General features: G+C 36.0%; 1 protein-coding gene across 3 annotated transcripts in view; it reads right to left on the reverse strand.

Annotated features, from left to right (window-relative positions):
* The window catches only part of LOC149829279 (ATP-dependent RNA helicase SUV3, mitochondrial-like), a 61,350-nt gene that overhangs the window by 7,393 nt on the left and 26,263 nt on the right, over nucleotides 1–27,694 (reverse strand). For all 3 annotated transcript variants that reach the window (XR_016434423.1, XM_090018010.1, XM_090018011.1), the window contains exons 7-8: nucleotides 23,186–23,263; nucleotides 22,145–22,313 (exon numbers count right to left, since the gene is read on the reverse strand). Coding sequence is in view for 2 of the 3 variants with exons in the window: in XM_090018010.1 (XP_089874136.1) it covers nucleotides 22,145–22,313; nucleotides 23,186–23,263 (247 nt within the window). In the remaining variant the exon portion in view is untranslated. The remainder of the gene's footprint in view (nucleotides 1–22,144; nucleotides 22,314–23,185; nucleotides 23,264–27,694) is intronic.

Below are 27,694 nucleotides of genomic sequence, written 5' to 3' on the forward strand. Positions count from 1 at the left end.
GATCGCTTGACCCTTGACTCACGAGTCAGTGGGTCAACTAGGTAACTCATATGAGTTAGGACTATGCATTTTCTAGTGTTATGATATGGAAAAAATAAAAAATCATATTGTATAATCACTAAATTTAGCACATGACATCAATGACTGTTATATCAGTACTCAACTATACATAATTGTTAATATTTATGATTTAAAAACATAGGATTCTTTATAACAAGTATTATTTTATGAACATTACACATTAAAACCACAAAATGCATGACAAAAAACACATATGAAGCATGTGGATCGGTGGTCTTGAATCGCTGACCCAGTTGGGGTCCGATCGGGGTCGACTAGAGCGATTCCCGAGTCAACTCGTCGGGTTTGCCAACTATGATACAAATTGCCCAATATGCACCAATATTGACAACACTGGTTTGACTAGTCAAACTAGCCGTTAGAGCTAGTCCTAATGGCTAGTTTTACTAGTCAAACTAGTTGTTAGAGCAAATCCCTCTGTCACAGATATCAACGATATTTTCAAAATATCATGATATTATCATTGTATTTTCAGCGAAAGATATTATAGGTAAAATATCATGATATTTGAAAATATCGCCAATTTGATTATGTCATGATATTATCACGAGAATATCGCAATATTATCAATTATTGTTACTGTTTTTATTTATTTTCTACATCTTAAATGTGTTATTCTTATTTATTTTGCATTTTTACTTATTTCTTTTATTATATATGTATTTTATTATCTAAACATGATACTTTCTTACTTATTTTTGTTATTTTCACATATTTTTTTATTTTTTAAGCCCCGAGATTTTTCTGAGATTTATCACCAAACATGTAATATCACGAGAAATAGCCTCGCCCAGATATAGCTGATACCGATATTTGTGACTATGGAAAATCCCAACAGCTAGTTTAACTATTCAAACTAGCCATTAAAGCAAATACAAAATACAAAAATAAAATATTTAGTCATTTTAATAATGACCAAAAAAACTAATCTGACCTAAAGTATACATTAAATACACTTAACCTAAATCCTAAAAAGTACAAATGGAAAATACCTAACTAAATACACAAAAAGTATACTTTGGTAAACTTTGAATACAAGAGAATTAGAAATATAAGAAAAATACCTAAGTACACCTTGGTATACTTAGATATATACAAACTATGCAAACAATACATGTATCTTAATACTCCCCCTCAAACTTGCAATGGCTAACCGGAAGTTTGCAAATACAAAAGAAGGAAAAAGGATCCAAGTCTTCAAAGATCTGGATTGGTTATCTTCACAAAAAATTCCTTTATCTATCTTCATCTTCATGATGGGATGCATCAATAATATCTTCAAGATTCCACCAATCATTTGCTTAATCCACATCATTTTTAAGAACCTGTGAACACAAAAAAAAAATCCCAACTGCACAAAAGGAGACATCATAGCAAAATAGAATAGGTTTTGTAAAAACAACTCAAAAATTAGTTATAATAATATTACGTAAAGTATATCAGGAGAGAGGATGGTCAAGCACTCCAAAAGAACAAGAAAAATACAATATATAGAGAATATAATAAACCATTTAATTCATAAACAAATAAGCAAGAAAACTAATTGAAGAATTTTAAAAATCAATTAATATAAAACCATTAAAGGCTTAGATTCAAGAGCCAATAAAATAGTTTTAAAATCCCAATAATTTAGATAACCATAACCACAAAATTTTGCAAGAAATATCAATATATATCTCCAAGAAAACATAGAAGATATTAAAGATAACAAGGTTGGATCACCAATGACTAAACATAATTACATATCAATATTCAATATCAAAAATCAAGAAGCTATAGACAATCATGGACAAACAATATTTCAATCTCAGCTAAACATTTCATACAAAGATATGAACCAATAATAATTCTAAATGCCTACATCAACTAAGAGGTCACGGTATGCCCAAGAAGCTATAGACAATGTTTCGGCGAAGGCCTAATGATGCTCCAGTTAGAAGGATGGAGAAATGGGAAAATATATTAGTTAAAAGAGGTCGCGGTAGGCCTAAGAAGACTTGGATGGAGATGATAGGAAAGGACATGAATGCTTTGAACCTCACCGAGGACATGGCATTGGATAGAAATGATTGGAGGAGAAGGATTCATGTGGAAGACACAGAACCATGTCACATGGGTGCGGGTGCGGGTGCGGGTGCGACACGGGTGCGGCACAATTTCAAAAATTTTGGACACGAAGACTATATATATATATATATATATATATATATATATATATATATATATAAATTCGGTCAAAGTTGTGCCCATTAGGGGACAGGTGATGAGTTGTGAAGCCTGATTCAGGGTTTTTTTCCTTACAGGAGGGGAGGGGGGGTTCCCCCCGGTGCGGGTCCCGCGTTTATAAGGGGCACCCCCCCCCCCCCAAGATTTTCTTTTTTAATTCTGTAGCCCAATTTTTTTTTTTAAATTCCAAAAAAATGGATCAAAATGACCCTGGGTGAGTTGACCGCACCCAGGGTCAGGTTGACTGAGTCCGAGCCGCACCCGTGTCGGTGCGTGTCGACGCGGCTGTGTCGACCTTGGAGCCGAGTCTGTGTGACATAGACCCAGAATGATTTTCTTTTTTGGTTCATATCGCCGACCCCAATTGTTTTGGGATGAAGGCATAGTTGTTGTTGTTTGTTGTTACCTACATCAACTGGACAATACAAATTATGGAAGCAAGATAATCAACATGAAACATATCCAATATGTAATCAAAGCATATTTTAATGCATGCAAATGGAATCTTTAAGAGCAACCATTTCTCATGCAAGGGCAAAAGAGCAGCGGAAAGGATTAGAAAGTAACAAAGAGATTTTAGAAATACAACAAATTTTGCATCATAGATTTTCCAATATTTTGTTCACAAAACTCAATAGGGTTTTACAAAAAACAATAGTTTGGTCACTACAAGCAATCACCTCACTAACCTCCATCTCAACAACCTCAAAAAACCATGTATCAACACATAGGACAAGAGATAAAAAAACAAATTGCAGCAATAACCATACCAGTGACCAAGCACCAGCAATACTGAGTCTAAACTGACAATAAACATCAGCTACTGTTAAGATATGTGCATTGTATTGTATATCTAGGTATACTAAGGTATACTTATAGGTATTTTCCTTTATATGGTTTCTTTCTCATTGTAATTTCAAGTATACTGAAGTATACTTATTGCGATTTAGGTTTTAGTAAAAGGATAGTTTAGGATAGGTATACATATTGTATACTTTTAGGGTAGAATAGGGATCTTGTTTTTATTATTATTAGTCATTATTTAAGATGACTAAATTTTGTAATTTTATTTATTTATTTACTTTTATTTTTGGTCAAATGAGGTTGACCAACTAGCTGTTGGGGTTTGTAATTGCTAATTTGACTAGTCAAACTAGGGTTTTAGGATTTGCTTTAATAGCTAGTTTGAATAGTCAAACTAGCTATTGAGATTTGCTCTAATGCTAGTTTGACTAGTCAAACTAGCCGTTAGGACTAGCTTTAACAGCTAGTTTGACTTGTCAAACTAGCAGTTGTGTCTTCCTCTATATATTGCTCATCCTTTTGTTGTATAGGTGAGAGAGGATGGATGTACATATCGGGTATGCTTGAGTGTTTTGTAGTGAGATTCATTTGTAATTTTTGCTTATTTGTTATTAATAAAAATTATGTATTTTATTTCTTGGTGTTCTTGTTTATGTATAAATATGTTGTTTTTTTGTCTTTTGTTAAATGAATTATGTTTATGCTTTAGATATTTTTTTTGTCTTTTGAGTATGTTTGGAGATCCGTGCCACTTTGTGACATGGTATCAAAGCAAGGGTAGATCACCTTGATGTTTGTGGCGATGGATTGGGACCTTCTTGTTTGGGTACGTACTTTGTAAACTGTCATTGATCGACGTATGTATCTCATAGTTAGTTTTAGGATGTTTTTCAAATCATTTTTGTTGTTTATACGCTTTTACATTGTGTGTGACAGTGTTCTTTTGTTTAAAAGTTCTATTAAATCTCTTATGTCTTCTTATTTTTGTGTGTGAGCTTATTGCTATTGACTTTTCATGAATGTCCATTTGGTGCCTATTGTGATTTCATAAATTAAAGTTTGTTTTTTTTATGGGTTTCAAAATTGTTATTCCTTTGTTTTGGCCTATTTTAGGTGCATATGTGCTTTTGTGTGTTGTTCTCATGGATCTTTGAATAATTTATTTTATTTAAATGCTTATATATATATATATATATATATATATATATATATATGTGTGTGTAGTTTCTTGATAAGGATCTTATTTATGATTTAGTTTAGATTTGTGGTCTCTTTTCTCGATTGCTTCATAAATGTTTATGAAGAAAAGCATGTGTCTTGGTATGAAGGCATGGTTTTGTTTTATTATGGTTCTATGGATAGTTGTGTATCTCCTGTATGATAAGCATATTCCATGGTTAATCCCTCGAGAAGTTTTATCCCTATTTTGAAAATTTTATAATATATTTTTCGTGATTTGAAATATGAGATGCATGCATCCTCCTTATGCTATATGTCCTTATTTAGGAACTTTGGGTATTTATGAATCTTGAATTTAAAGTTTATATGATTGAATCTTTTTCTTTTGTGTAATTAGTTCTTTCATGAGCATGAGTCCTATTGTGGTTGGTTCAAGGCATTTGATGCGTTGAAATTCTTTTGTGATCTATAATTTTTGGCATTGTGTCCATACAACTTCTATGTGATCCTTTGAATGCATATTTTATGTATATTATCATCGATAAAATTGTTATTTTTATATGTGATCGTGAATGTCCTTAGTGGATTTTTGAGTGTTATTGCCCTTTAAGGGCTGCTATGTATTTGCCTTAGTGGCCTTGTGCTATTGCTCCCTTGAAGACTATTTCATTACATGGGCAAAATTATCTTGTAAGGTTTGATTATGATATTTCTTTGTGAGTATCTTAATAAAATAATTAGTTTTTCTTCTTTGAGGGTTGTATTTGTGTATGCTCTTGAGCTATTGTATTTACCTCTAGTGGCTTATTTGCATTGCCCCTGCACAACCTTCCTTGTCCTTCGTGTGTTTTTGGCCTAGTGGGATTGTGATTATTTCACTCTTGTCTATGTCCCCCTTGAATTGTCTTTGATTGCATAAGGCTTGTGAGACTTACAAATATCTTATTTGCAGTCTCTCATGAGGATTTAAGTGACATGTTTGTCATCCTGTTTTGCCTTTTTTTGCACCTTATTCATTAGAGGTTTAAAACTCCCTTTGATTTTGATTTGAAAAAATTGTTTTTCAAATCAGCTCTTGTTTATAACCTCTTTTTGGAAAGCATTTTCTGAGGTTTTCTTGTTGCCTTCTTTTGGCTTTGGTTTAGTCCATCACAGCTTTTTCTTTGATGCATCATCTGTTTTTTTCGGCCTTTTGAAGTGAGTTGTGTGCACCTTGTTATTGTGGAGCCAGAGATGTTTGTTGTTGGGGGTGAGTTGTGTGCACCTCATTGTTTTTGTTAGTTTAGATTGCTGGTTTATGAGTGTTGTGTTGGCACTCGATTTGGCTCTAACTGACGATTGTTTTAATCTCTGGTTTTGTGAGTGTGTTGTATCACTCATTTGCTTATTTGGCCCTTGTTATTATTATGTTGGATGCTTGTATTGATTTTTACCTGTGATGGCTAAATTGTTATTTGCTTTTGACCGTGTTGGTTATTATGGATTAAATCTCATAATATTGTAAAAAATTTTGTTCATGTCTTGATTTGAATATTATTTTTCAAATCATCTTGTTGATATTAATTTGTTTTCATTAAAGTTTTTTTTCTATCTCTTCTTTTCCTCTCTCCCCTCTTTTTGAGTGACCTTTTCTGTGGACAAGGGATCTTGTTTTATCAATTTTACAACCATGTGTATGGTTGTGTGCACCCATTGTAGCTGATGGTGTTGTTTACAGTATTACAACCATGTGTAATGTGAAGTGTGTGAAAAGAAGTCGTTTTTGGTTCTCTAATTTACGTCGGGTCTGGACCCGATTTCTGTAATGGATCGGATCCCGATCCAAAGTGATGGATGTCTGTTGTAAATACGTATATTATTAGAGGGTATTTTAGTACCCTAAAAAGGTTATGTTTTAGTTATATATTAAACCTCTAATAGAATGAAAAACACGCTGGAGTCTAAAGACGAGTTTTGCAGCCTCTTCTTCTTCTCGTTTTTCTCTTTCCTGCACAGGTGAATGTGGAGATCTTCACTTTCCAACATGGTATCAGAGCAGCGTTGAATGTTGTGCCTGAGATTGCCTTCCAGAAAGATCGTCCCTATCCAACTCCAACTCTGCGTGAACTCTGCATGCGTCTTCTTCCTTTCCTCCCTATTCTACTTCGGCCCTGGTAAGAACCTGACTTCCTTTCAGATCTGGTAACCCGACCTATGGGTACGTCTCTTCCTTCTTTTCAAATCTGGTAACCCAGTTAATGGTTACGTCTTCTTCTCCTTTTCAAATTTGGTAACCTCTCAGCGTGCGTTAAACCTCTCAGCGTGCGTTTTCTTATCTTCTTTTCTGTTTTGTCGATGTGTGATTATCTTCTTCAGAACTGATTCCCCTACAATCAGTTACTGATCCCAGAGGTGTTCACTTAAATCTGCATATTCAGTCGTTAAGATTAATGCTTGTGATGTTTCTTTCCTTTTTTCTTGAATTATTAATTGTCATGTTTCATGTTTATCAGATCTGAAACTACTTCCATGTTTTGATATTCATTATTGAAATGCTTTAAGTCTGGATACTATACATACAAAGATCGATATTGTGTTGTCACAGTTTGCAATATTCTGTTTCACTTTTTCATATTCCTCTGTGCGATTTTCAGGTTGTGTCTCGAAAATTGTTTAATCAGTTACCTATCTGGTCATACCCGAGTATAATAAGTCTGTTTTTTAAAAAAAAGGCAGGATACTCGGGTGACTGAATTTTTTTTTTATTCAGACTCTTCTTTTCATTTTCTTTACCAATGGACTCAACCTTCCCACAATCAAGCCTTTCCTCCAACTTCCTTAGCCAATTGGTCTCTGAAAAGCTGAATAATTCCAACTTTTTGACTTGGAAAAGGCAGATTGTTCCTTTTATAAGGAGCCAGGATCTCTCTGGTCACCTGGATGGATCGGTCTCAATCCCTCCAGAATTCACCTTGCAGGAAAAGACAGACGATAAAGAGGCACAATCCATCGTTTTTCTCAAAAATCCAGATTATGTCGCTTGGATGAAAAGAGATCAAGCATTAGTGGCATACATCACATCAACACTCTCATAGGAAGTTCTTGTTGTCATTCCCGATGATTGTTCAGTCAAAGAGTTGTGGGACAAGTTAGTTCAGACATATTCACAGATCTCTGAAGCAAGAATTGTGTTTCTCAAGCGAGAATTTCAAATGTTGAAGAAAGATTCGATGTCTATTATGGAGTACCTGAATAAAATGAAAGGCATTACAGATCAGCTGGCTATTGTGGGATGTCTCGTCAGTGATAAAGACAAAATGCAGCAGACCTTGAGTGGATTAGGGCTGGACTATCATGTTCTGGTGATATCCTTGTTGTGTCTCCCGGAACTTCCAAAATTTGAAGATCTTCGTGCAAAACTACTTTAATATGAAATGACCCTAAAAGGGTTCTCTGAGGACACCCATGTTCATTCAAGAACTCAAGATGTGCTGGCCACGGGACTGACTTATGGCAGAGGCAGAGGAGGAAATTCTTTTCGAGGTAAAGGAGGACAAGGGAGAAATGTCTTTAGTGGTCGTGGTATCCTTCCAACACCCAATATATAGAGACAAAGGCCTATTCCTACCTGCTTCCTATGCAATAAGAAAGGACATATTAAGGCAAATTGTTGGTTCAATCCTCAAAATAAGGGAAAAACTCCACAAACAGAGGCTAAGAAGGATGGAGAAGTAAAAGAGTTGTTATTGGCAGCCTTAGCAGGCTTAAATATGAAACAAAATGATAAAGGCATTTGGTACGTCAATTCCGGAGCAGCGACACACGTCTCAGGTGATGCGGGTAAGCTTTTGAATCTTAACCCTTATGTTGGTAAGAGTAGCATAGTCACAGGAGATGGTTCTCATCACTCCATCTCGCATATTGGAAATGCCATTATACCCATGTCCAAGTCTTCTCTTAATCTTTCAAATGTTATTCATGCTCCCAATATCCAGAAGAACATTGTTTCTGTCTCAAAACTTGTTGATGATATTAATGCCTCAGTTGAATTTACTCCCTCTTCTGTTTATGTCAAGGATCTTCGCACGAGGGAGACATTCGCTGAAGGAAAAAGACGAGGCAACATGTACATCTTCCAAGAAGATCCTTTCTTCGTTGTTCATTCTGCTGATTCATCCTTGAAGCCTCAATATTCGTCTTTTGTTCCTTCTAAATATGTGTTTGTCATATCTGAATGTAATAAGCCAACTCTTTGGCATAGTCGTTTGGGTCATTGTGGTCGTCATTTTATTGAAAAACTTGTCTCGAATAATTTCATTCCTAAGTCCAGTCTGGGTTCAGAAGCCAGTGAAATAAAATGTCCTAGTTGTCATTTATGTAAGAGTCATGTTTTGCCTTTCAATTTAATTAATAAGAGAGCTTCAAGGCCTTTTGAGACCATATGTTCTGATGTTTGGGGCCCTGCCCCATTTGCTTCTGTTTCTGGTAGCAAATATTATCTCAATTTCATTGATAGTTATTCCCGCTATACTTGGATATTCTTCATGAAACATAAATCAAAAGTTTTTGGATTGTTCCAAAATTTTCATTCATTTGTCAAAAATCATTTATCTACCAATATACTCAATTTCCAATGCGACGGACAAGGGGAATTCTATTCCAGTGATTTTGTTAGTTTCCTTCAACATAATGGGATAAAGAGAAGAGTGTCTTGCTCACATACACCTCAACAGAATGGAATTACAGAGAGAAAGCATCGACATATTGTTGAGAGTGCAATGAGCATGATGCACAGGACTAATTTACCTATCACTCTATGAACAGAAGCTTTCCACTCCACAGTTCATGTGATAAATCGATTGCCCATGACCATTTTGGAAAATAAGTCTCCTTCTCTTTATTTGGAATACATCCTGACTATCATGAATTACGTGTGTTTGGATGTATTTGCTATGTTCACGTTGACAACTCATTGAGAAATAAGTTTGAGGACAAAGCATTGAAATGCAGGTTCGTGGGATATGTTGAAGACTATAAGGGGTATAGGTGTTATGATCCATTGAGCAAACGCGTCAAAATATCGAGGAATGTCGTTTTTGACGAGATGAACTTTGACAATCAGCCTGTTGATCCAAGTTCTCATATTGCTAGTTCAGGTCCAAGTATTGAGGTGTACGATCCATGGTTAAATTTAGAACTCTTCTCTAATGCTAGAGAAGATTGTCCTGCAGATTGCAGCCAGAAGGAAATATGTTAGGAGTCATCAAATATATCCCAAACAGAAGAGGTTACCACACAAAACTTGGAGCCAGTAAAGTATAAAGGTATTGTATACACCCGGCGAGAAAAAGAGCAAGAGCCCTCATCCACATCTCATGATAATGATTCTGGTCCTTCTACTTCCGCTCCACATATGTTGGACAACATCAGAAGATCCAAGCGGGCCCGACATCCGCTTGACAGGTGGGTTAGTTATAAAAAAAATTCATTGGATTTTCAACTGTTCCTAACATCCATAAATAAAGAGGATGAGCCCCTCATTTTTTATCAAGCTGCTAACTCTAGAAGATGGATCAAAGCAATGAATAAAGAGATGAAAGCTCTACATGAATGTGGTACTTGGGAAATTGTGCCTAGACCACTTGATAGGAATGTAGTTGGGTCGAGATGGGTATACAAGATAAAATATAAACCAGATGGGAGCATTGAAAGGTATAAAGCTAGACTTGTAGCCAAAGGGTTCACACAAGAACAAGGACAAGATTTTGATGAAACCTTCAGCCTTGTTGTTAAGATGGGAACCATTCGTATTGTGTTGGGTCTTGCCATTGAACATGGATGGACGTTGAGTCAGTTAGATGTTAAAAATGTGTTTTTACATGGGGACCTAAAAGAGGAGGTCTATATGGAACAACCCATCGGGTATGCAGAACGAGATGCCAATCATTATGTATGCAAGTTGAAAAGAGCTTTATATGGATTGAAGCAAGCTTCTCGGTCCTGGTTCGAGAGTTTTTCGTTGGAAATACAGAAGCATGGTTTCTCTCGGTCTCTTCTAGATCACTCATTATTCATCTACAATGAACGAGATGTAACCACTCTTCTGCTAATATATGTCGATGATATTATCATCACAGGGAACTACAAAAACCATATTGAGGAGGTAAAGAATATATTAAATCAGATATTCAAAATGAAAGATCTCGGTGATCTGCGATATTTTCTTGGAGTAGAAGTTGATAAAACGTGTGATACACTTACTCTTACTCAACACAAATACACGATGGATATTCTTAGTAGAGCAGGCATGAAAGATTGTAAGCCATTGGCAACTCCAAGCATCGTCCATCAAAAATTGAGTTCCAAAGAAGGAGATCTATATAAGGATCCCACTAGATATCGCAGCATCGTGGGCATGTTACAATATCTGACCTTTACCAGACCTGACATAGTCTATTCGGTGAATCAAGTATCTCAGTTTATGCATGAACCTCATACATCGCACATGGAGGCAGTTAAGCGAATACTTCGTTATCTAAAGGGTACAGTTGGTGATGGGCTGGTGTACAGGAAAAGTGAATTAAATAAAGGTGGCCATGAAATCATTATATATGCTGATGCTGATTGGGCGGGTGACCCAAACGACGGTCTGTATCTGATTATTATAGTTTCGTTGGATCCAACATGGTCTCTTGGAGTAGTAGAAAGCAAAAGGCAGTCGCTAGGTCAAGTACAGAGGCTGAGTACAGATCGATGGCTGCTGCGACCGCTGAGGCTACGTGGATAAGACATCTCTTAACAGAGATGGGAAAACCGATTGTTCGTTCACTCCTGTTGTGTGATAATCAAAGTCCCATCAATATGTCTTTTAACCCCATCTATCACAGTGTAGCAAAGCATATTGAGATTGATCAGCATTTCGTCAGAAAGAAGGTTGAAGAGAAAGAGATTGAACCTGTGTTTGTGCGAACTAAAGAGCAAGTTGCAGATATATTCACCAAAGGACTGACAAAAGACAAATGCTGGTTTCTAAAAGGCATGTTGTTTATGGTCCAGGACCATGCACAACTTGAGGGAGGCTGAAAAGAAGTCGTTTTTGGTTCTCTAATTTACGTCGGGTCTAGACCCGATTTCTGTAATGGATCGGATCCAGATCCAAAGTGATGGATGTCTGTTGTAAATACGTATATTATCAGAGGGTATTTTAGTACCCTAAAAAGGTTATGTATTAGTTATATATTAAACCTCTAATAGAATGAAAAACACGCTGGAGTCTAAAGGCGAGTTTTGCAGCCTCTTCTTCTCGTTTTTCTCTTTCCTGCACAGATGAATGTGGAGATCTTCACTTTCCAACAGTGTGTGCACCTCTTGTGATTGTAGCTGGCTTTTACTGTCAGTTTATATAGTCGGTATTGTCGGTGCATGGTCATTGGTATGGTTATTGCTGACATTGTTTTTTGCTCTCTTGTCCTATGTGTTAATAGACTCGGATGTTGAGTTGAAGGTCAGTGAGGTGATTGCTTGTAGTGACCAAACTATTGTTTTTATAAAACCTCGTTGGGATTTGTGAAAAATCTTGTTGTTTCATTAAAATTTGTTGTATGCGGGATTTCTAAAATCTCATGTATTTTCTAATCTTTTTCGCTGCCCTTTTTCCCTTTTATGGGAAATGATTATTTTTGGAGTCTCCATTAACATACATTATGCATTATAATATGTCTTGTTTGCATAGATTGATATATATTGATATTATTATTGTTATTGAAACATATATTGTTATGATCCTTTGAGCTTTTGCATTTCTTTGAGACATTAAAGTCTTGCTCTTATATGATTCTTACTTAATGACAATTTGATATAGTTGTTTAGAATTGTTGATGATTTAAATCTTCATAATTCATATGAAATGTCTATCTAAGCTATTGAAATATTGTTTGAGCGTGCTTGCCTCTTGATAGTCTACATTGATGTATGATTATTTTTTGGTCTCTAGTATTTTGATATCTTGTATTTATCTTTGGAAATGTGTAGTTTTTGTGAATTTGGATATTCTATAATTACTGGAGATATGAAATTATGTTTAGTAACTCTTGTCTGAAAGGTCTATTGTATCTCTTACATGTATTTAGCTGTTGGTTCTTGCACTTGTTTTTGAAATATTTTTATATAGTTTTTCTCTTGTGATCCTAATTTATATTGTATTTTCTCATGTCTTTGGTGTGTTTGGCCATCTTCTTTCTACATATATTTAAGTATTTAACTAATATTATATATATAGTGTTTTTTTATTATATTTTGTGTTATAATCTTTCTGTTGTAGTTGTTGTCTTGTGTTGTTATTTCAATGCAGGATCTAATCAAAGTCATGGATTGGGATAAAGCTCCTTGGAGATTTAAAGATTGGATCCCTAATAATGATCATGGAGTTTCCTTCAGAAGATCTATTGTTGTTGTTTTGAAGCCATTGAAGATATATTCTTGTCCCTTTTATTTTGTTTGCAAACTTTCAATTGTCTACCATAAATTTGAGGGGGAGTGTCAAGATATGTGCATTGAATTGTATACCTAAGGTATACTTATAGCTATTTTCCATTGTATTTTTTTTCATTGTAATTCGAAGTATACTAATGTATACATATTGTGATTTAGATTTAGTAAAAGGATAGTTTAGGATAAGTATACATATTGTATACTTTTAGGGTAGAATAGGGATCTTATTTTTATTTTATTAGTCATTCTTTAAGATGACTAAATTTTGGCATTTTATTTATTTATTTACTTTTCTTTTTTGTCAAATGAAGTTGACCAATGCCGTTGGGGTTTGTAATGGCTAGTTTAACCGTTAGGATTTGCTTTAATGGCTAGTTTGAATAGTCAAACTAGCTGTTGGGATTTGCTCTAACAGCTAGTTTGACAGTTGTGTCTTCCTCTATATATTGCTCATCCTTTTGTTGTATAGGTGAGAGAGGATGGATGTACATATGGGGTGTGCTTGAGTGTTTTGCAATGAGGTTCATTTGTAATTTTTTGTTTATTTATTATTAATAAAAATTATTTATTTTATTTCTTGGTGTTCTTGTTTATGTATAAATATATTGTTTTTTGTCTTTGGTCAAATGAACTATGTCTATGTTTTAGATCCTTTTGTTCGTCTTTCAAGTGTGTTGAGATCCATGACATTTAGTGACAGCTACAACCACAAGAGATGCACACATCTCACCTCACACATGGTTGTAAAACTATAAACAATACCATCAGCTACAACCGGTGCACACAACTCACCACACACATGAATATAAAACTGATAAAACAAGATCCCATGTCCACGAAAGTCACTCAAATAAGAGGGGAGGGAAAACAAAGAGAGGTAAATGAGAACTTGTAATGAAAGCAAACTAAAGTCAGCAAGAAGATAAGAAAGATGATTTGAAAATAATATTCAAATCAAAGCAAGAAAAAAAAATTTACAATATTATTCATAGGAATCACCATGGTCACAAGCAAATAATAGTTTAACCATCACAGATGAAGATCAATACAAGCATCTAACATAATAACAATAGAGGCCAAATAAGCAAATAAGTGATACAACACACAAAACCAGAGATCAAACAATTGTTAGTTAGAGTCAAACAAAGTTGAAATGAAATGGGGATCTTCGAAACACGAGCTTAGATTAACAAGAGCAAGTGTCAAGAATGACACTAAAGCATAACCCTTAAAAAGGGTATAACTGGAAACAAAATAAAAATAAAAATGTATTCTTTATTGATATGAAAAACCAATTGCTTAAGAAGCATTGGAGTAAAATACAAGAGGGGCTGCACCCCTTTATATACACAGCTGAAAGAGGACTCAATAGAGCTGTTGGGCACAGTCCAACAGCTCTATTTAGAGTTGTTGGAATGTGTCAGTCCAACAGCTCTATTAAGAGTTGTTGGACTGTGTCAGTCCAACAGCTCTATTGCTAGTCAAGTCTGGACAGGACTTGACTAGCAACAGTCATTCTAGTTCAAACTGAACTAGATGACATAAAGACAAAAAATAAAAATAAAGGAAAAAAATTACAGAAAAGAAAGAAATGAAAAATGTATTTATATATATATATATATAATATTATATATACATATATGTACAGTTTTACATTTTAACACTCCCCCTCAAACTTACGGTATAATGAGCGAAAGTTTGTCTAAGAGAAAGTGAAATCGGGGAGCAGCGAGAGGCTTTGTAAAGAAGTCTGTTAACTGATATTCTGAAGTGACATATGGCAGATCAATTATCCCGTGTAGATATTCCTCTCTGACGTAGTGACAATCCATTTCGATGTGTTTGGTGCGTTTGTGGAATGTTCTGTTACTGGCAATGTAGATCGCATTTTTGTTGTCACAACACATTTGTGAAGCCTTTGTTGCTTCAACTCCCATGTCAGCAAGCAGTCGTCGGAGCCAAACTACTTCCATGGTCGTGGTTGCCATGGCTCTGTATTCAGCTTCGGTGGATGAGAGAGATACCTTCTGCTGCTTTTTACACCTCCACGAGATTAATGATTCCCCTAAAAAGACACAAAAGCCAGTGGTTGAGTGTCTGTTATTGGGATCACCTCCCCAATCAGCATCAGTATATGCAATTAAATCAAGAGAAGAGGAAGATAAGAAAAGTCCTCGTGAAAGAGAGGACTTGATGTATCTGATAATACGCATGACTGCTCCCATATGAACAGAAGTAGGAGCATGTTGAAATTGACTTGCTGTATGAACAGCATGTGCTATATCTGGTCTGGTAATGGATAGATAGGAAAGTGCCCCGACAAGCTGTCTGTAAGGAGTAGGGTCTGCAAGAAGTTCTCCATCATCAATCTTCATTTTAACATTAACAACTTCTGGAGTGTCGACTTTCTTATCATCAGTAATACCAGACCTGAAAACAATATCAAAAGCAAATTTAGTTTGAGATAATAAATATCCTCTAGGAGAATAAGCAACTTCAATGCCTAAAAAATATCTCAACAAGCCCAAATCAGTCATTTCAAAATGAGATTTAAGAAGTGTTTTGATTGTTTCAACTCCCTGTTTATCGCTTCCGGTGATGATCATATCATCCACATAGAGAAGAAGCACAATGATCCCTGCATCAGAATTCTTAATAAATAAAGCAGTGTCAGTTAAACAGAATTGAAAACCAATATCAATCATAACACGACTAAACCTATCATATCAAGCTTTTGGTGCTTGTTTAAGTCCATAAAGAGTTTTTTCTAAGCGAAGGACTTTACCCTTAGGAATACTTAGACCAGGAGGGGGTTCCATATATACTTCTTCAACTAGCTTTCCATTTAAAAAAACATTTTTGACATCCATTTGAAAAATAGACCATTTTTTGATAGAAGCTAAGGCAATTAAGGTTCGGACAGTAGTCATACGAGCCACCGGAGCAAAGGTTTCTTCATAATCAATCCCATATTCTTGGGCATAACCTTTGGCTACTAAACGGGCTTTATATCTTTCAAGAGTACCATCACTCTTGGTTTTAATTTTATAAACCCGTCGACATCCTATAGTTTTCTTCCCTGGAGGAAGATCTTGAATATTCCATGTAGAAGCCTTTTCAAGTGCATCTAATTCAGCTTTCATGACTTCTATCCATTTGATATCATTTTTTGCTTGAAAATATGTGGATGGTTCTTCATATGAGTGAATTAATGCAATAACTGCCCTATATGTGGGTGAGAAAGACTCGTATGATACAAACTTTCCTGGAGGCCTCGAGATTCGGGTTGATTGTCTAGTTGGAATGTTAGAATATTTCTCAAGTGCACATGGAGGATTAGACTCTTGTCGCCTGAAATATTGAATACTAGTATCTCTATGAACTTCTTCATTTTCAACATTAAGATCAATAATTCTTTGATCATCATCAAAGTTACAGTCAAGGTCATATTCATCAGATGTTGATGTTAGATCTAGCAAAAAGGAGTACTCAGTGACGTCTTTTAATTTTCTAAAATCAAAGAAGCTCTCCTTTTCAAGAAAGGAAACATTTCTAGACACATATAGTTTATTATTTTTGAAGTCAAAACATCTATAACCTTTCTGGTTTTCAGCATATCCTAAAAAGGCACAGGGAATCACACGAGGGGAAAGTTTATCATTTTTGTCAGTAAATATGAAACATTTGCACCCAAATATTCTTAGTCTAGAGTAGTCTGGAGAAATGTTCATAAGTTTTTCAATGAGAGTGATATTTTGTAACGAAGAAGATGGCATCCTATTAATGAGATAGGTGGCAGTTAAGGCAGCTTCTGCCCAAAAGTCTTTTGGGACTTGATTTGCTATTAATAAAGTCCTAGTGGTTTCTATAATATGGCGATGTTTTCGTTCTGCCAGTCCATTTTGTTGAGGTGTATAAGGACAAGATCTTTGATGTGTGATGCCATGCAATTTAAGATAATTTTGAAAATCTGTGGATAAAAACTCTCCCCCTGAATCTGTGCGAAAAATAGTAATATCATTTTGAAACTTGTTTTTAACCATATTATGAAAAGTTTGAAAGTATGAAAATACTTCAGACTTATGTTTGAGAAAGTACATCCACGTATGTCGGGAGAAATCATCGATAAAAAGAACATAGTAAACAAATCCTCCTTTAGAAATTACTGGTGCAGGACCCCAAACATCCGAGTGTATTAATTCAAGTGGTCTTGAAGAGAAAAAGGTTCTGTTCTGAAATGGTAATCTTTTCATTTTGCCGAGAATACAATCTTTACAATCAAATGATTCAGAGTTACAAAATTTCCCTAGATTTGGAAAATGTTGGATTTTGGCTATATGTGGGTGACCAAGTCTCTTATGCCACAGTTTCAACTCTATTTTTTGAATATTATAACAAAAAGCTTTCTTCGGCATTTCCAAAAAATCCATGTAATAGAGTCCTCCTTCTCTATGGCCTTCCCCAATCAGCTTGCCTGACTGGCGATCCTGTACCCAACAACCATGAGAAGAAAAAGAAATATTACACCCATAATCAGAAATTTGAGATACAGATAAAAGATTTAAATTTAATTTGGGAACATGTCTAATTTCTGGAATAAAAAATTTTTTTGTTTTATAAATTTTTTCAAAATCTCCTATTCCTTCTATTTCAAGAGAAGTCCCATCAGCAGTAAAGACCTTTGACACACTTGTTTTATTTTTAACACATTTGGATAGACTTTGATTATTTGGGGTCATATGAAAAGATGCACCAGAGTCAAGAAGCCAAGAAATTTTACCTAAATCAGAAAAAGATGAGGCTGCTGCGCCGATTGAAGCTTCAGATAAGGAAGAGGCACCTTTGATGAGAGGCTGAAGGATCTCCATTAGTTGGGCTAGGGAAACTGGTGCATCCTGATCTTTAGGCTCTGATCCAGTAATTGCAGCTTTTTTTTCTCTCAGCTCCTTAAGTTTGGGACATTGTGGCCTGTAGTGTCCCGGTTCATGACAGTGATAACAAATAACTTTCTTCTTATCATAGTCACCATTTTGTCGGTTAAAGTGAGGAGGCCTATATGATCGAACATGATTCCCTGGTCTAGACACGGCTAAAACGGAATCATCTTCAATTTTTAAAGAACCTTTCCGGAGACGATTTTCTTCCATTGTTAACTCTTCAATAGTTTCAACAATAGAAGGAATTTTTCCCCGGTGAAGTAGGGCCGATTTAGTGGTTTCAAATTCCGGCCTTAATCCAGTGATAAACTGGTAAAAATGTTCAGCATCGAGTTGTTTCTGACGAAGCTCGATGTCTTCGGCACAATGCCACTTTGGTTCTAAAAGGGAAAGTTCTTCCCAAAGTTCGGACAACCCATTGTAATATTCACGAATAGTTTTGTCTACTTGTGTCATCATTCGAACTTTTTCTTGGAGGTTGCACATGTGTGCAATATCTTTAAGGGAATACATATTCTTAAGGTATTCTCATGCCTTATCGGCATTATCAAATTTGGCAAGACTTGAGCATTTTTTAATGTCAACGCTATTGATAAGCCATGACATTATCTTTGCATGAGATATTCTCCATTCTTTCCATTCCTTCTCGTATGAGGCAATAGCCTTGATTTTCTCTTCTTCCGATAGAGGGACCTCTTTATCTCCCTCCTTTTTAGTAAGAGATAGCTTAGGTTCCGAATCGGAACCATCCACAATCCCCCATAAGCTTTTTCCCCATATATGGTGCTTCATGATTGAAGCCCATGTTACATAGTTCGTATCGCTTAGTTTCATAGGCATGATGGTGACTTTATCATTGTCATCCATCGATTACAAGGAGAGAAAGAATAGGGATAGAAGAGAAACAAGAAGGAAAAAGAAAAAGAAAAAAAAAAAAAAACAATACAACAAGATGTGAAATCTTCTCCAATGAAGTGATAAAACATTTTTCTTCAAGTGGCGAACACTTTTGCAAACGGGCACGAAAACCGAGGCAGCTTTTCCTCAAGATTTAGTACTTCTGCGGCTCTGATACCATGAAATGAAATGGGGATCTTCGAAACACGAGCTTAGATTAACAAGAGCAAGTGTCAAGAATGACACTAAAGCATAACCCTTAAAAAGGGTATAACTGGAAACAAAATAAAAATAAAAATGTATTCTTTATTGATATGAAAAACCAATTGCTTAAGAAGCATTGGAGTAAAATACAAGAGGGGTTGCACCCCTTTATATACACAGGTGAAAGAGGACTCAATAGAGCTGTTGGGCACAGTCCAACAGCTCTATTTAGAGCTGTTGGAATGTGTCAGTCCAACAGCTCTATTAAGAGCTGTTGGACTGTGTCAGTCCAACAGCTCTATTGCTAGTCAAGTCTGGACAGGACTTGACTAGCAACAGTCATTCTAGTTCAAACTGAACTAGATGACATAAAGACGAAAAATAAAAATAAAGGAAAAAAATTACAGAAAAGAAAGAAATGAAAAATGTATTTATATATATATAATAATATAATATTATTATATATACATATATGTACAGTTTTACATTTTAACAAAAGTGACAACACTACACTCATAAACTAGCAATATAAACCAACAAAACGAGGTGCACATAACTCACCCCCAACAATCCACAACAGTGAGGTCCACACGACTCACCACAAAAGGCCACAAATAAGACATTCATAAGTTTCAAAAAACCTTATGCAATGAAAGCCAATGCAAGAGGTAAATAGTTAAGAGTGGAATAATCACAATGCCACTAGGGCAATAACACACAAGCCACACAAGGGTAAAGGAAGCACACAAGGCCACTAAGGGCACAAACACAAGGCCACTAGGGCAAAAGATCCCAACCCATTAAGGGCAATGGAGCACACATTTAAAACACCAATTTTATTAAATCTCACAAATGCGCAAAATACGAATGAAGAGAAACATATTGTAATATCCAAACACATGCACCAGAATATGATCCTATAGATTTAATCCATGTTAAGATACAAGCAAAAGTGCCTAAATCCTCATACTCAATACAAATCCAACCATGATAAGAGCATGATTTGTCATAAGAAAACATGTCATGCATGAAGAAAGCATGTTTTAATATTAAAATCTAATGATATCACTAAGTACAATAAAAATATCACTAAGTACAAATCCAACCATGATAAGAGTATGATTTTTCATAGGAAAACATGTCATGCATGAAGAAAGCATGTTTTAATATTAAAATACTCACGTATGAAAATATTCATATGCATATGCAAAACTTAAATAAAATCTCATAACATCATACATTATCAAATAAGACCACTAAAGACCTCACACACAAGAGATAATTTAAGAGAATGCATACACATACAAATTCCACAAGTTTCTAAAAATACCAAGAAATACTCAGGATCACAAAGAATTAGCCTCAAGCTTCTAAACAAAAAATCCATGAATTTGAAGTCATACACAAAGAAGACATGCTTTGACACATATAATGACAAGGTACTTGAATAAAACATCTAAGTGACATGAAAGCAATAAGAAATACACGCTCAAGGATACTAAATCACTCAAGTATACCTTATAAAGAGGGTTCATAACATAAGAATCAAAACTAGAAACACATGCATGTATATCTCACAAAAACAAATAAGTACTAGTATGAACGCAATTAAATCCAAGAAAAGAATAATACTCAAATAAGTTTGAAAAAGAAACATTTAAACATTTTAAAAGTAACACCCAAGAAAACATATACCAAAATGATTTCAAAGAGTTCAAACATTTGCTCATTAACACGCATAAAACAAGAAAGTTCCAAAAAGATCTTTAAAAATAACAAACAGTTTTAATAATTTTTCAAAGATATGATAAATAAGTGTTTTCTCATGCATAAGACATTAAATAGACAACACAAGCAAAAATAACCATATATATAAAGATTTAAGATCCATACCGGATCAAGATTTTCTGTGAATCCAAGTCATACATCGATCACGACTCCTTCACGAAGCACAAACTCGAACCAAAGAATCCCAAGATCCAAATAGACAACATACCAAGAAATTTTTTCTTGGCTCTAAACCATATCACAAATGGCACAGAATCCAAGACACGAGAAATACAAAAGAATAACAATTTTATCAAACATAAATGAAATTCAAATGTGTTTGGCTAGATACAATAAACCATGGTTGCCAGTTGAGGAAGCGGGAGCGGGAAGCGATACGGGAAGCGGGAGCGGGAAGCGAGGCACTTTCAAAATTTTAGGAAGCGGGGAAGCGGGGGACCACTTAGGAGCGATTCGGGAAGTGTCTCGGAAGCAACCTAGGAAGCGTCTCGGAAGCGACATAGGAAGCGTCTCGGAAGCGAGGGGGAAGCGAAAAAAAATAAAAATAAAAAATAAAAAATACAAAAAAATTAAAAAAAACAGGGGAAGCGTGGGGGAAGCGAGGGGGAAGCGTGGGGGAAGCGAGGGGGAAGCGCGCTTCCCATTAAAGGGAAGCGCGTCCCCCATTAAAGGGAAACGCGTCCCCCATTAAAGGGAAGCGCGTCCCCCATTAAAGGGAAACGCGTCCCCCATTAAAGGGAAGCGCGCTTCCCAAAAAAGGGGGACGCGCTTCCCAAAAAAGGGGGACGCTTCCCCCCACGCTTCGGAAGCGCGACGTTCCGCGCTTCCGAAGCGCGCTTCCCCTTTTAGCTAGGCGCTTCCGATAACTCTGCAATAAACCATACATAGTCATGAAGAAAAACAAGATACAAAAAATAAAAATATTTTATTAATGAGAAATATTCACACAAATATACAAGTGAACCTCACTACAACACTCATGCACACACACACTATATACATTCATCCTCTCTCACCTATACAACAAAAGGATGAGCAATATATATAGGAAGAGATAAGGGCTAGTTTGACTAATCAAACTAGCCATTACAAACCCCAACGGATAGGTGGTCATTAAAAAAATGACCAAAAAATAGAAAAAACAAAATACAAAAATAAAATATTTAGTCATTTTAATAATGACCAAAAAAACTAATCTAACCTAAAGTATACATTAAGTATACTTAACCTAAATCCTAAATAGTACAAATAGAAAATACCTAACAAAATACACAAAAAGTATACTTTGGTATACTTTGAATACAAGAAAAAAAGAAATACAAGAGAACTAAAAATACAAGAAAAATACCTAAGTACACCTTTGTATACTTAGATATATACAAACAATACATATATCTTAACACAAAGATCATACAAAAGATGCTCACAGATGCCCTACAAGCTTATGAAGCTTAAATGCACACAATTGTAAAATCAGTTCCCATATGATGATCACTTCAAAGCTGACCAAAAAGCTAAACCAATGTAAAATTAAGAACATGTAAGAAGGATCTAGTCACCTGCAATCTGTTTGATCTCTGGTATGGTAAGTTCCCGCATTTCTACACCATCGAACTTTTTCAATGATGAAAATATTATCCTAGAGATGTTCAGATTGAGGCCCATCCCAACAGCATCGCTAGCTACAAGAACATCTAATTCACTGCTTTCATCATTGAACATTGATGCCTGCAATCCTACAAGTACACTTAGCTGAGCCATATCATGGTAGCACAAAAAACGTGCATGTCAATTACAGGCAACAATTTAGCAGCACGCAAAAGCATCCATAGTTTTGACAAAACAGCCATGACACAACCATACAATATCATGAAATATATTCTTCCATGCAAACTAGGAACAAACAAAATGAGAATTCTTTGCTACTTATATGGTGCACCACAAAGATACAATGTAAGGCCAAATTATTGCACTCAACTTTTCTTCATCTTCTTTCAGAAGCATCCTACCCCCTTTCCCATGGGTGTGTCTGTAAATACATGTGCTCCTGCTAAACAGTCTATTCAGAAGAAAAAGGGATCACACATCTAAGTTATTGTAAGTTCCTGAGTAACAGCACATAAACGTTCTTTTTTTTCCCTAACCTTATCAACTATGCACAGTTGAAAGATACCAAATTCACTAAACAAGTATTATACAAGTAACTAAGTCTATGGCATGCCATGACCAGTAAGATGTTATAAAGTACACAGTTAATGTGGCCAATTTACCAATAGTCACACTTAATGAGATAAATTTAGCCACATAAGAGAACAACTGAATTCAAGTTAAACGTTGAGTTCCATGGTTAAGTTCCTAAGAAAAAAACAGACTTGGAAGAGATCAAATATAAAATGAGACAAGAGGTACAATCAAACACTGAAAGTTTTAGAAAATTAGTTCAAACCATAAACATATTTCATGCAAAGTCCAATCAGAAACAACCCATGCCTCTAGTAGGAAAATATAAACACAAGTGTACAAAACTTAGGAATAATTAGTTTTAATAGTTGGAGATCAAAAGCAATAGCTTTCTATAGCTGAAAGAAAAAAACAAATACCTGCCGGTTTCGAGTCTCTGGAGGCAATGAGCCATACACTACAGAACAAAGATGCTTTCCTTTGGTTTCAATTTCTTTCTGTTAATATTATAAAATGTAACTTAGCACATAGTTCACAAAGAAACATCAAGAAACAAAACAACAAGAAAATTATAAGTCATCAGAGACTGCATCTGAGTATATTGGAGGCACATCAGATTTTTAAATAGCATAGGATCCTACTCAGTTATATCATGAACTGTGTTGTGACAACATTGTAACATGCATTATTATCTGAAAACATGGGAAGAGATTCAAGGGTTGAACAACTAACAGAACAAACAACTAAAAGGGAAGTCTGAGCAGGAAGTGAGCATCATAAGAAAAAGTTATAATTCTTTGGGCAACAAACAAAGCTGAGAACTGTGTACAAATAAGTTCGAAAAGACCAATAACACAACTAGATAGCGAAAAAATTCTTTACAAATTTAGCACCCTAATTATAGAACTTTCCATCATTCAAAAAGAAAGATGGGTCAATTTTGTAGAAGTGGCATCTACGCACCAACATCTTTCATTCAGGAGGTACAAGCATAAGATACCAAGAGTTTGGACTCAGGTAAATAAGCCAATGATGTATGCTGAATTTACAATTTTTCCAATGATAAAGAATACATGACATGACCTGCAACTCACCTGATTTAATCTCAGTTTGTTACTTGGGTTCGCCATTACCTATGTATGAACCATTCATCAATTTGTGACTTGATCCAAGTCAAACAACCCTGGGCAAATCCATCAGAAAATCTGGTTGACCTATTGAGTCCATGTCTTGTACCTCACCTGGATCAGTAATAAATAGACCAACTTGGATTTGAACAATGCATTATCAAGAAACTGAAAAGGCTAGGATCGCTTGGGCAGGACACAGGTTAAAGCTCTCTTTCCAACACAAAAATTGGGAGACGGCATCTTTATGCATGCCTCACAGAGTTGTGAGCCATGGATCATAGGCCATAGGCTCAGGGATTGCAAGGTGTGAATCAACTATCATGTATGTTGTTACTTGTTAGTAATATGAGTGTCTGCATTACCGAAGCTACAAACTAGTGGAACAATTCTCCCATTGAATATTCAACAAATAAATGCATGTGCATGGCTACAAGGGTTGTGGGTACTGTTTATTTAAATCCTTAGCTGTACAAGACCCCAAAACATGACGATAGGATCATTACTTTTTCTTCTAGCCTCTTATCTTATCTTCACATAATATTTTAATCCTTAAGCAGCAGCATTTCTTTAGGAGCGCCTGGAGAAAACTTGGTTTTGTGCACTGTTTGGGTGCCACAGACCCGACAATTCACAAAGTGGTTTATTCAAAACTCAGTTCGTGAAAATCTGAACCACAACATCCCCCACCCCCTTGCTTTTTCCAGTTTTGGCTTATCATGACAGGGGAAGGGAGAGGGTTGCCCAATTCCCCCTTCTCTTACCATTGTTTTAATGTGACCGCTTTCCTGCCATTTTCTGGCTGGATAATGGTTTGTTAGACGGTATTATTCAATGTCAATGATACTGTCCCAGCTGTTTTTTGGCAACAGCAGATTTATTTTTTCCCAATCTGGTTTGTCCAGCCATTTTCTGGCTAGTGGGTGGCTGAAAAAATGGCCAAAAACTTTTCTTTTATTAATCTAGTTTGTCTGACCATCCTTTGGCAGAAAACAACCAAAAATTTTTTCCTTTTATTTTTAAATCTGGTTTGTCTGGCCATTTTCCAGCCACCTATTGGTCAAAATGGGACAAAATCAAAAACCTGATTTTAGACAAAACCTGTGTTTGTAAAAACCCAGGTTTTTCTCTCTGCCATCCAAGTGCCTCCTTAACATATATCACCCTCTTTCTCTTCTACAACACCTGCAATATTTATCACCAGTCCTCCCTCTGCTTCTTAATGTTTTTTAAATTATATATCTGATATGTCATGTTTAAATTGAAAAACAGAATCGGTTATTGGACTGGATTTTATTGGAGCCAGATCCAGACCCGTGTGTGTTATGCGTCAGCCACTTAATAATGGCTTTGTTGTAATTTCTATTTTCTGCTGCAGGGTAGTTTAGTACCCTAAATTATTGTAAACCCAAATATATGTTAATGAAATCAGATCTGCAGCCAACGATTGCTGCTGTGGGTATACATTTGATATCAGCCCTTCCCATCGTGTCTTCCTCTATTCACTGCAACAGATCCTAATGATTCAAGAATTAACATGGTATCAAAGTAAGGCCCTTGTTGGATTTGAAGAAGTCTCCAAAAGGTATGACGAGAGAGACGTCTGATCTCCAAGTCAATATTTTTGTTTTCCATCTCCTCCCACTCTTCTCTTTTACCGAATCTGTCTCTAAACAAAATGTGTTCTACTCTTCCAATCTGAATCTCCTTCTGGTATCTGTTGAGATTTATTTCGGAGTGAAATCAGTTTTTTTTTTGGATAACACGTCTGTGGTCTGGTAAATTCAGATCATCGACTTCTAGTTAATGCTCTTTTGTCTCTCTCTGCTGAACATTAAATCCGAATATTGTCTCTGTTTCCTGTCAACTTGTCTCTATGTTTTTTTTATAGTTAACGTTCTCCTCTCTCTCAAATCTATCGTTGTTGACGTTCATCTCTTGAGGATCAGATCTGTAAGTAACAGATCTGATCAGCCGATTTCAGCCTAGTATTCCCCATACACGTGCTTTGAAATTTCTTTTCTGCTGTGTACTGCATTTCTATATCTGTTTTGCATGCTATTCAAGGCTGAAGGGGGGGGGGGGACAAAAAATATTGGTTGATTGTAGGGTCTGTACGTGACTGTTGGTAGCTGGTTTCAGATCTGACCTCGTTGACAGCTATTGACCCTAGATCCTAGCTAAAAAAAAGGTGAAGGAAGGCACGGCTTACACCTTGTGATTGATCTTATTCACGCCTCAGCCTTGAATTGTGCGCGTCATGTAGTTTCTTTATTCTTGTGTTATGGATTCTTCTTCGTTCTTCCCATCTCATTCGGGTCTTTCCTCAAGCTTTCTTAATCAACTTGTTTCTAAAAAATTAAACACCTCAAATTTCTTGACTTGGAAGAGACAGGTTATTCCTTTTATAAGGAGTCAAGGTCTCCTTGGTCATCTAGATGGAACTACTCCAATCCCTCCAGAATTTGTTGCACGTGAAAGAAAGGATGACAATGGGGCGACCTCATCTGTGTATGTCCAAAATCCAGAGTTTGAGACTTGGGAAAAGAAAGATCAGTCAGGTCTGACCTACATCACTTCAACTCTATCGCAAGAGGTGTCGTAGTCATACCTGATGATTGTTCAGCCAGCCAGCTTTGGAATAGATTAGTTCAGACATATTCTCAGGTCTCGCAGGGGAAAATGGTTTTTCTGAAGCGAGAGTTTCAATTGCTCAGAAAGGACAATATGACCATCATGGAGTATTTGAATAAGATGAAGACTATCACAGATCAGCTTGCCATTGTAAGGTACAAGGTAAGTGACACAGATATGGTTCAGCAGACTCTGAGTGGGCTAGGGCCTGATTATAACATGATCGCTACTTCTCTACTTTTGAAGAGTTGCGTGCCAAGCTGATTCAGTATAAAATGACTTTGAAGGGTTTTTCTGAGGAGCCACAGTCTCACACAAATACTCAAGAGGTCCTTGCTACAGGAATGCCATATGGGCGAGGATGAGGAGGTTTTGGGTTTCGTGAAAGAGGAAGACAAGGTGGACGTGGATTGCTGCCTACACCAAATATATTGCCAAATGCGCAAGGGCAAAAGACAGTACCCACTTGTTATCTTTGTAATAAAAGAGGACATATTAAGGCAAATTGTTGGTTTAATCCTCAGAATAAAGGAAAGTCTCCACAGGCAGATGTCAAGAGAGAGTCTGTTAGTGCTCAGACTAATGATGAAATCAGAGAGTTACTGTTATCTGTATTGGCAGGATTGAATCTGAAACAGAGTGATCAGGGGACTTGGTACGTTGACTCGGGTGCGGCAACCCATGTAACTGGTGACGCTGGTAAGATTCTTAATCCTATCCCTTATTTTGGTAAAAGTAGCATTGTCACTGGAGACGAAACTCATCACCTTGTCTCTCATATTGAAAACTCCATTGTTCCTATGTCAACCTCTACTCTTAAGTTGTCTAATGTTCTTCATGCTCCCAACATTAAGAAAAACATTATTTTTGTTTCTAAGCTTGCCGATGATAATCATGCCTCACTTGAATTCACTCTCTTTTCTATGCAGGTCAAGGACCTTCACACGAGAGAACTATTCATTGAGGGAAAAAGACAAGGGAACATGTACATCTTCCAAGAACGTATCTTGGATTCTGCTCGTCCTGCTTGTTCCATCTCGAAGAATTCACCCGTGTCATCTTCAACGTCGACTAAGTGTGTTATGAATGTCTTTGAATGTAATAAGCCACATCTTTGGCATAGTCGGTTGAGTCATTGTGGGAGTCATGTTGTTGAAAAGCTTGTTT

The sequence above is a fragment of the Nuphar pumila genome, chromosome 9, assembly GCF_984573655.1.
Source record: "Nuphar pumila chromosome 9, dmNupPumi1.hap1.1, whole genome shotgun sequence".
NCBI lineage: Eukaryota > Viridiplantae > Streptophyta > Magnoliopsida > Nymphaeales > Nymphaeaceae > Nuphar > Nuphar pumila.